At 47.2% G+C, this 15,487-nt stretch overlaps 2 protein-coding genes across 2 annotated transcripts in view; both read left to right on the top strand.

Annotated features, from left to right (window-relative positions):
* The window catches only part of LOC105287600 (pituitary homeobox x), a 28,610-nt gene extending 16,330 nt beyond the window's left edge, over positions 1-12,280 (top strand). The window contains exon 4 of the mRNA XM_026969663.1: positions 11,433-12,280. Coding sequence (XP_026825464.1) covers positions 11,433-12,260 — 828 coding nt within the window. The 3' untranslated portion in view covers positions 12,261-12,280. The remainder of the gene's footprint in view (positions 1-11,432) is intronic.
* A 6-nt stretch (positions 12,281-12,286) lies between these two features.
* On the top strand, positions 12,287-14,673 carry LOC113561969. The gene has a single exon (XM_026969664.1). The coding sequence runs from the start codon at positions 12,498-12,500 to the stop codon at positions 12,798-12,800; it is 303 nt and encodes a 100-aa protein (XP_026825465.1). The 5' UTR covers positions 12,287-12,497; the 3' UTR covers positions 12,801-14,673.
* The last annotated feature ends 814 nt before the right edge of the window (positions 14,674-15,487 follow it).

Raw genomic sequence — 15,487 nt, forward strand, 5'->3', positions numbered from 1 at the left:
GAGAGGAACCGAGCTTACACGCCATGGGAATGGGAAATGGGACGCCACGGAATATAGGTGGACACTAACCGGTATGAGAGTGAGGATTACCGAGTGTCATCCGTATTCGGCCGGGTTAGCGGCTGTCAGCGGCCAATGCTATCGCTATATATCAATTATTACCTTTGGCCGCGCTGCGCAATGCCCGACTGCATTCCAGCCAACGGGAAACCCGCCCGCGCGTCCGCTCGTCGTCCTGCGTATACACGTACATCGGCGTCCGCATTGCGCGCTCCGATTTGCATCGCGACGCGCCGTATGCAAACGCAGCGCCGCTACTACCTCGGTTACGCCGGGTTTAACGTCGAAACCCGCGGCCGATCGGTCGATCGCAGGCCCTGCACTCGCCAAGCTCGTAAGTCCCGAAGATTTACAAAAAATGCAACGTACTGCGAGTATCTTGAACTTCCGGAGCGCACAGAACAATCGAGAGAGAGAAATACTAACTGCATGTTATTGTTCTATGGATACAGCGAATGTATCGAGTAGCTACGATAGTGATCAAGTAATGTTAGAATTTGTGAATAATGATGATAATATGCGCACATAATGCGCGAATGTATAATCGCTCTTATAATTGGAATAAAATAATAATTGACGTAATATGCGATATGCATGCATGACGAGTGATGTAAAATTGTGTATAGCTAAACAGTTTAATGTAACGTAATAATCAAGACTAGCACGTTATTCAATGATAATTTGGAAAAGAGAGTACTATTGCTTCATTAAATAATAGGTATTGCTTTAGAGGCGTTTTTCACTCTAGAATTGTTGTACGAAAAATTTAGAGCAAAAGAATGTTCGAATAATTTCAGAATTTGTAAGATGCAGTTGTATGTGTTTTAGATTTCTCAATAGAGGAAAGCTTAAATGCGACTTCGTGTGTTTAAGCTTCACAGCTGATAGTCGAGTGTATATATATTTATAGGCGGTGAATGCATGCAATATGGAATAAATTGAGGCAGTCGGATTCAATTTAACGTTAGGCACCGTAAGTTTTTATCCCGCAAAAGGCTCCCTTCGGGCACCCGAATTCGGGCTTTCGAGCGGGTCGAAGCGGAGATACGATCGGCTTTACGGTAATGTCCGAGAGTGGCCGTTTTCAAGTTAATATTACGTTGAACGGGATGAAAAATGGCGAAGGGCGAGTCGCGCGCGTACTCCGCACAGGCGAATCAGGATTCGTATCGGCGCGGCAGTTAATCTTCTATCGGGCATTGTATTTTTGATACAGAGCGTTCCGCAATTCCGCCGCGAAACACACCGGGCTTTGCGGAGTTTTGGAAACTCGGAATCGTCGTTCGATCGTGACGCGCGCGCAAAGTATCTTACATTTACAATTAAGTAACGCAATTGCGAAAGAATTCGGCGAAATAGCGTAAAAATACCACAACGATTAGTTACAGAATATTTCATTGTTTAATGTATCAAAATTTCACCGATATTAAAAGTGTCAGGTATATCAAAGTTTTTCCTCGTAATCTCTACGCACTTGATACATTTATATCTCGTGGGGTCAAAGTCGCGGCACAGATTTTCCGATAATCGCGCGAAACTGATTAATTATTCTTCCGGTGCCAATCATTCATCGCGATAAGAAATGTTTGCGAGGTTTTAACGGTCAGTGATCTCCACTCGCAACATGTTGCGTCCAGTTGTATCCGGAATGGATGCGTACGTCGCAAAGTGTGGAATCGTTACGCGCTTGGTTCACGCACAGTGCAGGAAAGCAGGAAAACATGACAAAGCATAAATTCACTCAAAGCGGAATGCGTGCATCAATAAATAGAAAACCGCACACCCTTTTCGATAGTCTCCGCGATGATGTAAAATAATATAAATACTTTTTTCAATAGTCCACTTTTTCGGCGCGTAAAGTTAACGGCACTTGAAGGTCTGGCTTTTAATTGATACGAAAAGAATAAATAAAAATATACAATAATAATAATATAACGAAATTATAATTTGCATTTGACTCTTGTTTGCAGAAAATTAAATAGAAAGTTGTATTTTCATTGTAATTTACAATTCACTAAATCGCATAGACGAAAAGTATCCACAATGGACTGTGAGATCCTAAAGTACCGAGACTCACTTCGCGGCAAATTTGCGTATGCACTTTTGCGGCAATATGTCGCGACGAGAATCGCGCTGCTCGAATCCGGAATCCGATGACGACTGAGGTAGCGGAAAAAAGAGTCAACGGGAAAAGCGGCGTATTAACTGGGAACGAATCGGCGGAATAAAAACGCGGGCAATGAACCATAACTATTTATAAATTACAAAGAAACCGAGCAGGCTCGAAAGAGAGAGAGAGAAAGAGGGAAGGAGAGAGAAAGTCAGCATAGGACGGGCGCACGGCGGCATTAAAAATCACGTGTTCCGCTTGAGCTCATAATCTCGTATAATCTTTTGCAAAGTTGTTAATACTCGCGGCTTACGGGTGTTAATTTAATATCCATACAGGTACGCCGACATTGAATATCCGAATCCCGCCGGCTGCAGCTGTTACGGTCCACCAGCACAACGATAAAAAAAATCCATAAAACTACTCACTCCGTGCGCGCGACGGCGGAGAGAAAGAGATGGAGAAAGAGCTTCCCATTTCCCGCGCCGGCTCCATACGCCGTTTGTATCGTTCAGCGGCGCTTTAACGCGAACGATTCCTCGTTTCCGTCGTGCAGCATTCTTCCGGTCTGCTGGGGGGTGGCGCGCGCAGTAACTGTAAAGCACACAATGAAACGTATGGCTGAGTCGTAAGCAAATACAAAGTATCTCAAAGAATCTCGGACGTGAATCCCCGCGTAACTTTTCTTTCCATCCCCAACCTTGAAATCTGAACATTATTAAGAGAGTTCTCTGTTTTAGGAGTAATACACGGTAATCAAGTCTGTCTCGTTCACTTCTGTACTAATTATTTATTATATTATTTCTCTCAGTCTCTTTCTCTTATTCGATGATATGGATGGATTACGTGATATGAAATATTAAAATCTGAGAAACAGAAAGAATAAAAATGAAGATTATCGAAACGATATTAATACGCAAAAGTGTTATAATATCTGTTAAGTTAATATTTACTCACTGTCGGAAACAGAGCATATCTCTGCATTCATTTTTCATTATTTTATTATAAATTCCGTTATTTATATATAAATAACGAATATTTGCGTTAAAATGATAATTATCTTGGCTAGCCTGGACGCAAGAAGAGAGCAAGAGAAATGTACTGTATCCAAGCATAACGTTCTTCCTTGGATTGCAAATCGAGTTTAAATCGTTGATATACGTGTAAACCGTGGCCCCGAGGTGTCACGGACGTGACGAATTTTCTCCGTATCCACTCCGGACGGCCGATAGTTCGCCATCGCCGGGTGTTCCTCGATCCGGAGCAGCATCTTTGCAATACCGGCGCCTATCCTACGTGGCGTACAATACGGTGACGTGTCGTGAGTATGCACGTATGCAACGATACAAACGCAACGTGTCCCGGTTTCCCCTCCCGCGTGTCGGACGTGGCCATTCCCGCTGATCCATCTCGACGTTATAGCGAGATTTATGGAGACGCCACTGTTGGAAACTGAGACTGCGAGCCCGGGTGCGAGGGTGTACGCCGGGCGGTAAGCAAGAGGAGAGAGAGAGAGAACAACCAGAAGACGGAGAGTATTTCGCGTGCGAGAAAGCGGACGTGCGCGCATGTGAGTGCATATGGAGGAGAGAGAGAGAGGAAGAAAGAGCCAGCGAGCAAAAGCGAGAGGTCCGTTCACGGCGAGAGAAAAAAGAGGGTCAAAGCATGGGTAGAGAGAAAGACAGAGAGAGAGAGAGAGAGAGAGAGAGAGAGAGAGAGAGCCCGGGGAGAAAACGAGAGAGCAGAGAGAAGAGGCGAAGGGAAGGAGAATTCATCCCTCCTGGCGGCCATGATGGTCGCGGTAAAGCGCGAGCTTGCCATAAGCGAATAACTGGGTGCGAGAGAGCAGCTTCTTCGGTTACGCCGAGCGTATTTATCTGGTCGTGCGAGAAGGAACGTGTGCTTAAAAATTAACTGGGACGTCACTCGCTGCGCACATCTCTCGAGAGGGATTAATCGCTCGTGAACGATGGCGTGGCGGGCAACTCGAGGATATCGACGGAAATTAGTCGCGCGATGAACTTCTTCGTGGCGCCGCGACGACGAAGACGACGGCGATGGTACTCGCGCGCGAGGAAGAGCACGGATATTATTATAAATCGCGCGCGACGTCGCAAGAGCTTTCCGCAAGGAGATGTAAGAGTAGTTCAAAGTTACGAGTGGCGAACCGCTTATTCCCGACAGACAAAAGGTTTTCCACCTTCGCGCCACCGTCAAATCCCCGTGAAGCCCCCGGATATCCGGCAGTATACTTCATGGAATTTACTTTTAACGAAGTGGCGTCGCGCCACCGCCACCGACGCCGTGTTTTCGGCGCGCAACTATACTGACATCGCATCTATTTGTTTGCTTCCACTTTTCTTAATGATAATGATTTTTATGATGGGAGGAAAGTAACGGTAGAAATTGAGCAAAGTGGATTGAGATGGATTGAGATACGTTAGCATGTGATACTGTTAACAATATTGATAATGCATATTTGATGCTATCGATGATATCATGATATTCTGAGAAATGGAAAGACTAAACAAAGATTATCGAAACGATGTTAATACTGTTATAAGTGTTATAATATCTATTAATTTTGTTAATGTTTACTCCCTATCGAAAAGCTCGTCGATGTGTTGCAATGCGATCGGTAGAGAAGAGGGTAGAAAATACTGATCGTACGCACTTTGCATAAATTTAATTTACACTTTTTACACTCTATAACTTTACCAAAATCGGAGCAAACTAGACACTTGACGGTAATCGACGAGTAAACGAGTGTACTTCGCCAGTTAAAGCTTAGAGAAATAAATAGGATTAGGCGGTCGGCTCTTTGTTTATTATTGGAGGAGTCTATTTCAAGTAGAGAAAAAATGGTTACATCTCTGCTCGAACATACACGTGAATAAAAACACAATACAACCTATTTCTTGTTAGCTGTGCGATCTAACTCAGCGTCGATCTCACGAACAATATCTATATCTATTGGAGTTTCATACAGACAATTATACAGGGTGTTATTGATGATAGAAAAAAATGTGTCAGACCAAACTTGCATGGTTTCGAGGGACACATAATGTGTTCTAAATAGTTTTTTATTAGGCGGACGCGTAGAGGTCATATGAAGGTCACTTCGTTTTTTTAAATGGTATGATATGTTTTTTTACGTACCATCTAGTAGAGCATTTGAAGATGCGCACATTAATCTACGGGCCAAATCATTCAAGGTCACTGAAGGCTAAAATTTCTAAGTGCTAGAACTTTTTCATTTCTGAGTTTACGATATTTTCAATAGCAGAGAACTCTAGGCAATATAAAAAATAATGATATCATCAATTCAGAACTTCTCGGAAAAGAAAAAATTTCTAACGACTAAAACTTTTGCATTTCTGAATTTATGGTATTTTCAATAACAGAGTACTCTAGGCAATATAAAAAATAATGATATCATCAACTCAGAACTTCTCGGAAAAGAAAATATTTCTAAGGGCTAGAACTTTTTCATTTTTGAATTTACGGTATTTTCAATAGCAGAGAACTGTAGGCAATATAAAAAATAATGATAACAACAACTCAGAACTTCGCGGAAAAAGAAAAAATTTCTAACGGCTAGAACTTTTTCATTTCTGAATTTACGGTATTTTCAATAGCAGAAAACTCTAGGCAATATAAAAAATAATGATATCATCAACACAGAACTTCTTGGAAAAGAAAATATTTCTAAGGGCTAGAACTTTTTCATTTTTGAATTTACGGTATTTTCAATAGCAGAGAACTGTAGGCAATATAAAAAATAATGATAACAACAACTCAGAACTTCGCGGAAAAAGAAAAAATTTCTAAGGGCTAGAACTTTTTCATTTCTGAGTTTACAGTATTTTTAATAGCAGAGAACTCTAGGCAATATAAAGTAAATTATTTTCCCTTGCAGTTGGCCTTCAGTGACCTAGAATGATTTTGACCCGTAGATCAATGTGCGCATCTTCAAACGCTCTACTAGATAGTACGTAAAAAAACATATCATACCATTTAAAAAAAACGAAGTTGACCATCATATGACCTCTACGCGTCCACCTAATAAAAAACTATTTAGAACAAATTATGTGTCCCTCGAGACCATGCAAGTTTGGTCTGACACATTTTTTTCTATCACCAATAACAGCCAAGATATTCAGGTGGCCTGTTTTAGGTGCCTCAACCTGTATATTGACTTGATTGAGTCTTAGAAGGATAAAAACACAAGAATTCGAAATAAATGCAAATTTCTAATTTTTTTAGCAATGTCACATAATAATATTCTATAAAATTGAGACAACCAATTAATTCTGCGAAAGCAACATCCTGAAAACCCCTGAAATGTCAGTAAACCGAAAATACTCCATCGGAGAAAAAAGTGCTAAAAAGCACGCAACCAACTCACGGTACAATAAAAGAGAGAAATGGAGAACATCGGGGAAGAACGTTTACGAGACAAACGAGAGAGCTGCACCGAATTATGGATAGGCGAGTGTATGTAGAGGGACAGAAACAACGAGCGGCGAGAGATAGTGGAAAGAAAGAGAAAGAGAAAGAGAGAGTGGAATGGAGCGGGTCCGCGGCGTCAAATCCTCGCGAAGCCCCCGGATATCCGTCGGCTCCTTCACGGAATTTATTTTTAATGAAGTGGCGCCTCTCTCGCGCGCGCCTCGTGCGAGAGGTCCTCGCACGGTTTTCGGGGCACCTTGCAACGGATCCTCCGTGGCCACGGCAACGCTCCACCACGAGCCGCCCTTCGTCCCTTTCTCTCCGACACATGGAAGACGCGTAGGAGTAGCGTAGCGAAACAAGGGTGGCGGCGGAAGGTTGAGTCGGAGCGCGGTGGTACGGGATGAGGATCGTGTAGAGGATCGTCGGCCGAAGGAGCGCAGGAACGATGGGACGTAATGGTGGCCCGTCGTTCCATTTTCCCTTCTCGCGTTTTTCGAAGGGCTCGTTGTCGGAATGAATGACACGCGGGACAACACGCGCGTGCACGGCCAGGACAGTTTCGCGGGTTTCGAGAGGTCGTAGGTGTGCGCATACGTCGGAAACGGAGACGGAGGGATGGTGGATAATATAATGATGGCGTCGGTCGGGCGAGGAGGGGCGGGGCTACGAGGGGATCAATATTATCCTCCTCCACCTCCGTTTCCTCGTCCATGCATCTCTCGTTCTCTCTCTCCGTTTCTCCTGTTTCGTTACCTCTCGCTCTATCGCGTTCGCGTGCTCTCTCTATCTACCAGCCACGACTAACCTTCCCTCAGACTCCCCCTCGGGTTTCCCCGCCGACGCTACCACCATCACCATCTCCACCCTACGAATGTCGGGTTCCTTTCTCTCTCTCTCCTCGGCCGCCTCCTCCTTTCGGCTCGTCCTTTGGCCTGTCTCTCTCCTTCTTCCAGCGCCGTCTTACGAAGGGAGACCCCGAAGCGAGCTCGCACGAACTCACGCGAACGGAACTCTCGCACGGTACGGGCGAGATCGTTAATCGTTGGAAGCCACGCAAAAACGTAAAGAAATTACACCACGAGAGACTTATCTCTTAAGTGTTTAACCGTATTTGTACGTATTATTACCAATTTGCAATGTATTATCCGCGTGGGATGATAATGGACGAACTGATGTCAAGATTATTATAAATACAGAAGATGCGATCTCACTGTAACTCAATAATCACGTGTATTAACGTAAACTTGGCGAAATTTGTCATCACCGAAACAGAATCATGTGTGTCATGAACGCACACGAGATGTGTTCCATAAAATTTACGAAGCCAGCGGACATCAAGCAGTAACCGCGGTTGATAGACTTGAAATCACACTACATTTCAGCTCACTCAATTTCATCGACGAACATTTCGCATCACGGATCAGAATTCGATCGGGACCGTCGGTGATACGCTCGCAAACGGCGCTGTAAATCGGCGCAGCGCACAAGCTATCGTTCGGAAACCTCTCCGTTTAAATAGGCCTTACTCGTGAGCCGGGGCTCCAGCCCCGGAGACTCTCGGCCTGGGGATAAGGCTCTTCTGACCGAGGAACTAACGGCGCGGCGTGGCGCGCAACTTCTGAGCGCGATGGAACAGATCGCGGTTGCCCGGAGAGCTCGAAGCCCGATGTTAAGTCACGGGATTACCGTGGACGGGCCGCCGCGGTGCTCGAGGGTGTCCATGTGGCACGTAGACGTATGTGCGGCGCGGAAGACGACCGTGGAGGGAAGAGCGCGACGTACGGGAGCGAAGGGCACGGGGCGAGCGTAGGGGGTGTGATTGATGAGGCACCCCCGGTCACGGTCTCATTACATTTATATAAGCTTTCGTAGATTGAGCCGGGCGGGCACGCGAGAAGCGAGAGCGGGGGCTTACGCGGTAGCGAGGGGTCGTGATTTGATGAGGTTTTATTGCCCGAATGACGTGACGGGGGCCATTGTTCTCCCGGCACCGGCTGCCAGGCGGAAAACAGTGGATTCGATTTATCGCGGCTGTCGGACCGCCTTCGCGAACGTCCGCCGGCACGACGTCGACGTTCCCGAGACATCGTCGAGAGTTACTTGTCCCCCCGTGAGATCCGGTTAATCGTCGGGGGGACTGTGGACTTACAGCGCGAAGATGCGCTTTAAATCGCGCCGTTTTATCTCGTTGTGAAATTTTATTTGAAACGCCAATTTCGTGACAGATTTTATGCGCCTCGTTGGCTCTCGGTACTCCGCGGGTAATTGGAGCGATTATTGATGAGATTAACATAATAACACAGTCGCGTCGCATGAATTATTATCGGAACGCGATGATACACGGGTGCATTTGCTTCGCAGGCGCGATTCCTCTCGCGATTCGCAGATCACTCGGTCAATGGGAATGAAACTCGCAGTCGATCAAGCGGCAGTTACCGCTCGAGATATCGGCGTGCATTCGTCACATTTACGGGCTTATGAATCAGACGGGATATTAGGACCACGCTGGTCATTCCGTATCGGTGTTGGTCGAGATTCCTCGTGGCGCTGTTAAACTTTATGGGCGCGGCACCTCTCGTGTGTACACGGCGCGCCTTTGTGCGAGAGAGTTTATTGATTCCCGAGTCGCAGCATCTTTCGCCCACCGTGCCAGTACCATTCTGTCCTATCGAGTTTACTCCCTCCTGGCTTACCGTCGTCGCTCTGGTAGTGTCGCGACCACCAGGCCCCGCTTCGTAAAATTCAATGATGTTCCCCGCGCGGCTTATCGACGTGAAGGAAAAAACGAAATACGCTTCTACGCGCAAATCTTTTGCAAGTTTTGCGATCGAGGGTAAATTATTTTCTGCGACGGAGAAGTGACAGAGCGATCTTGTAAAATATATAATTTGTGATAGTGACAAAAATATGATATAGCATATACAGGGTGTCCCGGGTTTTAACCGACAAACTGCGGGAGCATATTCTACTAGTGGAAATAAGAAAAAATTCTTATATCGAGTTTGCTTAGAAATGCTTTATTACAAAGTTATAAACCAATATTGAAAAGAAATATCAGATAAGTAACAACGGATTTTTTCACAAAAATAAAAATTATCTACGCAATGATTTAGTGACGCATTTCAAAATGTTGTCCTTGCACATCGATGCAAGCTAGACATCGACGTAGTACAGAATTTGTTACAGTACGACATTCCTGAAAATTTTGTTGCGTCTCAGTAACTGAATTAGTAATTCGTTGCTTTAAATCTATCTGGTACTCTCCTGTTAGGAAATCTACGTTGATACTCTCGTACGGCAGCTCGTGCATTTCCGTCACAGAATCCGTACACGAAATGAATATCAGTGTATTCCTCATTTGAAAACACTTTTGGCATTCTGATAGTAATTGCTAGTTGACACGACGATTGAAATCTAACAGCTACTGTTGTGAAAGTAACAATCATACTGAATCGTTTCAACATGTGAACATGAATACATGTGAATACACATAACGTAAACATCTTCGACCTTCCAAATTCTACACTATGTTCCGTTGTTACTTATCTCATATTTCTTTTCAATATTGGTTTATAACTTTGTGATAAAGCATTTCTAAGCAAACTCGATATAAGAATTTTTTCTTATTTCCACTGGTAGAATATGCTCCCGCAGTTTGTCGGTTAAAACCCGGGACACCCTGTATATAAAGAACAATTATTACCTCAAAATTACAGAAAACTCGAATCGATAAACTATTATGATAAATCGAGCATAATTTATCGCGCGGAATTTTGAACGTCTCACAATTCTTTTTTTCTCGTCACTACCCGCCATCGTCATCTCATTGAAGTTATTCCGTACGGTTGCACACAATCAAGGCCGCTAGCAAATTCGGGCCGTTACGCGAATAATCGTCGAGAGGAAAGGACATTATTCTTCATTAGCCAGACTCCCGCCCCCACTTTCAATGACCCGTCGCGCCTCTTAGCGTTTCCACGGCGTGATCGTGGGGCCATCCATCTTACGGGGTATTCTCCCGAACCTCCTTCAACGTTGCTTCACCCTCGGCTTCCTACAGCCATCCTACCGTTTCTATCCTTTCTTCCCGGCAACTACCCGTCCTTCCTTCGTCGAATACTTACTCCACGACCCTCCGTGTGTCGCATTTTCCCGCCCCTTGCCTTACAGTTACGCGAGAGCGACGTGTATCTGAGCGCAACCACCCGTATAATTGTTGAGGGTGAGCAGGGACGGCGGCAGGGGCGTCGTCGAGGAAGAGGGACGACATAGTCGTCGGAGGACGCCGGGTGGGTTTGGGGGTTGAAGGGCGAGCCGAGATGGGAGAGAGGGTGGAAACGGCTGACGAGGTACGCGGTGGTATCGAGCGCGCCAGAGAAGGGCCGCCTTGAATTAACGCCGTCATATTTCAGGATGGAGGAGCTCGCCGGGGTTTTCTTGCTATTTGTCTCGGCACTCGCCTACCCACGCTAGCGGAAACCCGCTTTCTTCGTACGCTGCGTTCGTCGACTAATAACTCGTGCTCGCGAGAAATCTGGCCACGAGATATGCGTTGTTGCGCCTTTCTTGCTCCCACACTCGTTCTCGATATACGAGTTGTACATGTATACGTTAACGAAATCTCGAGGCAGCAACGCGGAAAAGTAAATCGCAGGCGTTTCGCATTCAAAACTAAAAATGTGAACTATCTCAGCAAACACGCATATTTGCAGCGTCATTAAGTTTCTTATATTCGAATAATATTTATAACTGATAAATATTGACATATTAATATATTTCCTGGAACACTCCGTTCTTCTACTTCTAGGTTTGGTTCAAGAACAGACGGGCGAAATGGCGGAAGAAGGAGCGCAACGCGATGAACGCTGCCGCGCAGGCCGCGGCGGACTTCAAGTCCGGCTTCAGCACGGCCAGCCTGAACGGCTTCATCGCTCAACCATTCCCGGACCCAGACACGCTCTACAGCTCTTACAGCACGTACAATAACTGGGCAGCCAAGGTACCCTCGCCGTTGAGTGGCAAGAGCTTCCCCTGGATGAACACTCTGGGCTCTGTGGTGCCCACGGCGTCGCACCATCATCATCACGCACAAGTCAGCCCGGTGAATCCATTCAATGCCGCGGCGACGTCAGTCGCAGGCAGCCACGTGGGTGGAATGTCGGTGTCGGTCGGCCAGGCAGCCACGTCCATGCTACCAGGCATGGGTTCCGGTCTGGGCGTCGCGAGTTCGCCGGTTGCAGCTTCCGGTGCAGCGTGTCCATATGCGGCGCCGGCGGCGCCCCATCATCCATACGGGCCGCCAGTTTACACGCCGCATCATCGGTCTCCCGAATCCTGCACGGTGATGACATCAAGCAGTATCGCATCACTGCGAATGAAGGCGAAGCAGCATAGCAGCGGTTACGGCGGTGGCGGTACATTCAGCGCGGCAGGTGCCACCGGCGGTACCACGGCTGGCAGCATAAGTCCCGTCAGCTCGAGAGCGTCATCCGTAGGAGGTGGTGGCGGCGGTGGTGGCGGCGGAGGCGGTGGTTTGAGCGCCTGTCAATACGCGTTGACGCAGGCGGCCGGTGGGAATCCGCATTCCCCGGGTCCTGAAGCGCACGCCAACGCGACCGCCAGGGCCCAGGTCTGAGGTGACGCGGGGGCTACCTCTAGCCCCCATCATCACGTCGCGAATCCGAATTCCGGGAGTTCCCTCAGTGGTAGCGGCGGTGGCGGGAATCAGGTGGTGCCGACGGCCGCCGCCGCAGTGTCCGGCCAGCCGGGCGACAATCAGCTCAGGTCGCAAGAGTGACCCAGGCCTAGGTCCGCCGCATCGCCGACGTTGTCGTCGACGCCCTCGTCGACGACCTCGCACCCGCATTACCTCATGTACGACGAGGACGGGTCCGCGGCGGACCAGAAGATGGACGTGGACGAGCGTGGAGTCATCGAGGCGAGTGGCATGGTAAATCCTGAACAGGTGGCCGCCGCCACCGGTGGCATCGGCGTGGGTGTCGGTATTGGCGTGGGCGGACCAGGCACAACCGCCGGAGGTGGTACCGGACTAACTGGCTACTGGCAGCACGCGACCACCGCCACCGGCTACTGGCCGTCGTTTTTCGACTGCTGGACGACTCCGCCGATCGCGTCCGGCTCGCAGACGCTGTCTTTGCCGCGGGACGACGATTGAGGCCAGTAGAATCTTATCGAATTATCATTGACGTTGCTGTGATTCTCTCCGATTGCTCGCGAGATCTCGTTTTGCATATCGAATGTCTAACGCGAACACATCTTGGAAGCCAGTTGTACAAAATCGACTTGATAAGTCTCACACACAATATGTAAGCCAAAATAATTGTTTGCATTTTACACTGCTTTTTTAAAATATCCGTAAAGATAAAAAGACGTGTTTTTACTACATTGATTAATCCTCGAGTAAAATTGAAGTTGTGTCGAAGCAGAAAGTAATCGATTCTTGCAAATTTTGCGGACGATAATGTCTAATATCGAGATCTTCGTGGGATAATCGGGGACAACAGCAACGACGAGGAATCCGTGTCTGTCGCAGTGATCAAGATGTTGACAGGACTTGCAGTCAACACTTGCTAACATTGTAAATACGATAATAAAACACGAGCAGCGACTACGTCGGGCGCGTTCGACGGACTGCGAATTCAGCGAGTTCCGTAGATTCGCGGATATTCCTCAAGACAGGTCAAAGTTGACGGAGTACAAATGTTAAGCTTCCGCCGCGATCGTGAATGCTTAACCCCCCGATTTTCTTTCCGACTTTACTTTCGGCGATCCATCGTGCTGTATATACTTACCTATGTCGCGACTGTAAATGAATGCGTAATATTATTTCGCTCGGGAGGAACAAGAAAAAAGAAACGCGTTTCCCCGAGTCGAGCGACGCGAACGCGCTAATCGTATACGACGCCTGCTTTAATGATCCCTTGGTTTTCCCTTGGTTCTTTCGGCGCGACGCGAAAAGTCGGAGGGTTGATTTCTGAGAGGAAAACAACAACGCAAGAGCGACGCGGCTATGATAAAGATCCCGCGTGGATCACGTACTCACTATTCTGTAGATACATGTATAGTAGATGCGCCGGTTTGTGCGCGGTGCGTAACTGTATACCAAAACAATTGTTACACCGTAATGACGATAATAACGACTATTCAGTGCAGAATACGGAAACCCTGTAGGCTGTAAGTTAAAGCGTGCGGACTGTACAGTGTATGGAATATCATAATCGACTAGGCGTACGTTATAAATATGAATTAGTATCGTCGAGTAATTATCGAAACAATATTCGCAGTTATCCTCGCGCGGCGCGTGCAATTGGACTTTTCGGGATCCGTCGAGACCTACCACCCCTACCGAAACTACTCCTTATCGTTCCAGCGGCAGCGTTTTAACTTATACGTATGTCCCTTGATTGTGTGATTAACGGAGCGTTGACGTTAACCAACGAAATGTCCTATTTTTATAAGTAGCTTATTATTTGATATAGACCGCAGAGAGAAAGAGAGAGAGAGAGAAAACGAGAGCAAGAGCGAGAACGAGAACGATACCAAAGTTGAATCCAAAAAGTACCCACATATGTATAGCGATGACGCCGCGCGTCGAGGCCACGGAGGTAATTGTGTAAATTATTATGTAACGGGGGAGTGTGGTGGTGCGTCTCTTGGAGAGAGATTTGGACCGGGGGGAGATGTAACGACGACGACGACGACGACGCGAATCTATCGACTTAAAAAGTCGACAGCGCGGCCTGGCTGATCTCGCGCTGTAGATCGGCACGTAGCCACTTAAGGAACGTTAGAAGCGATCGCTATTTTGTATGGATCCCGATGTCGTACAAACGTTCGTCGTAATCATGTCTAGCCCTAGTCCTCCCCGCGGCGAGCGATCCGCGAGCAGTCGCGTATGGGGAGGACATACCCCGTTCCCGTTTGTCACCTCACTCACTACGTGTAAACGTTCCTACTGGGCGATATTGAGCGCCGTAAAAGGCCCCGTTTGTAATCTAGTCACAATAAAAAACTGATTCTATTCTAAAGCAACGCCTCGCCACTGTATCACCCTCCCTACCCGCGCGAGTTTGCTGATAAGATTGCTATATTTGTCTTGCGAGTTCGCGATCCAGTGAACTCTCGCAATTCTGAAATTTTTATTTCACGAGGGAAGCAAATTTTTCGTGAAAGGAAAGATATTTATGACAGAGAAGACGAGACTCGACGATGCCTGTACCATCGCCTGTTACGTCACGAAACATAAGGGCATCGTGCGGGGTAGCACCGGGGCAATGAATGCCGATACATGATCGCGCTATTTATAGGTAGTTAGTTATGCTTCCCTCGGACATTGAGGGAGGGTATCGATAACCTAACACAGAGTCCGCATGCACGCCGAGCGTGTAACGTATTGCATTACGGCGATCGGGACGCGGCGATAAATTATGCACCCTCGGCCGGGCACACACGAGGGTTCGGTCGCGCGGCGGTGGCTCTCGCAGCCACCCTCGTGCTGCTAAACTAAACTAAACGTATATTACAATGATCGCGGGCGCCGTTAATGGCGCAGCAGTTATAAGATGCCGCGCGGCATCCCCGTATGTTCCCCATTATGCGTGTATGACGGGCCCATTTAAGAACCGGCTTTATTGCGATCCAGTAACGGCATCGGAAAACCGGCACGTTAATTATATCAATTACAGTGATTGCTATTTACAGCGACTCGCAATTTTTATTTTATTGTGCGAGCGGTGGGTGTGGCCCCCAGTTTTAATTAGAGTACTCGCGAGTGCACCGTTATCGGCATGTTTTCTTTTTTCGAGATCTCGGTGAAGTCGCGCTACTTAAAATTCTACCTAA

Source organism: Ooceraea biroi, chromosome 5 (genome assembly GCF_003672135.1).
Source record: "Ooceraea biroi isolate clonal line C1 chromosome 5, Obir_v5.4, whole genome shotgun sequence".
Classification (NCBI taxonomy): Eukaryota; Metazoa; Arthropoda; class Insecta; order Hymenoptera; family Formicidae; genus Ooceraea; species Ooceraea biroi.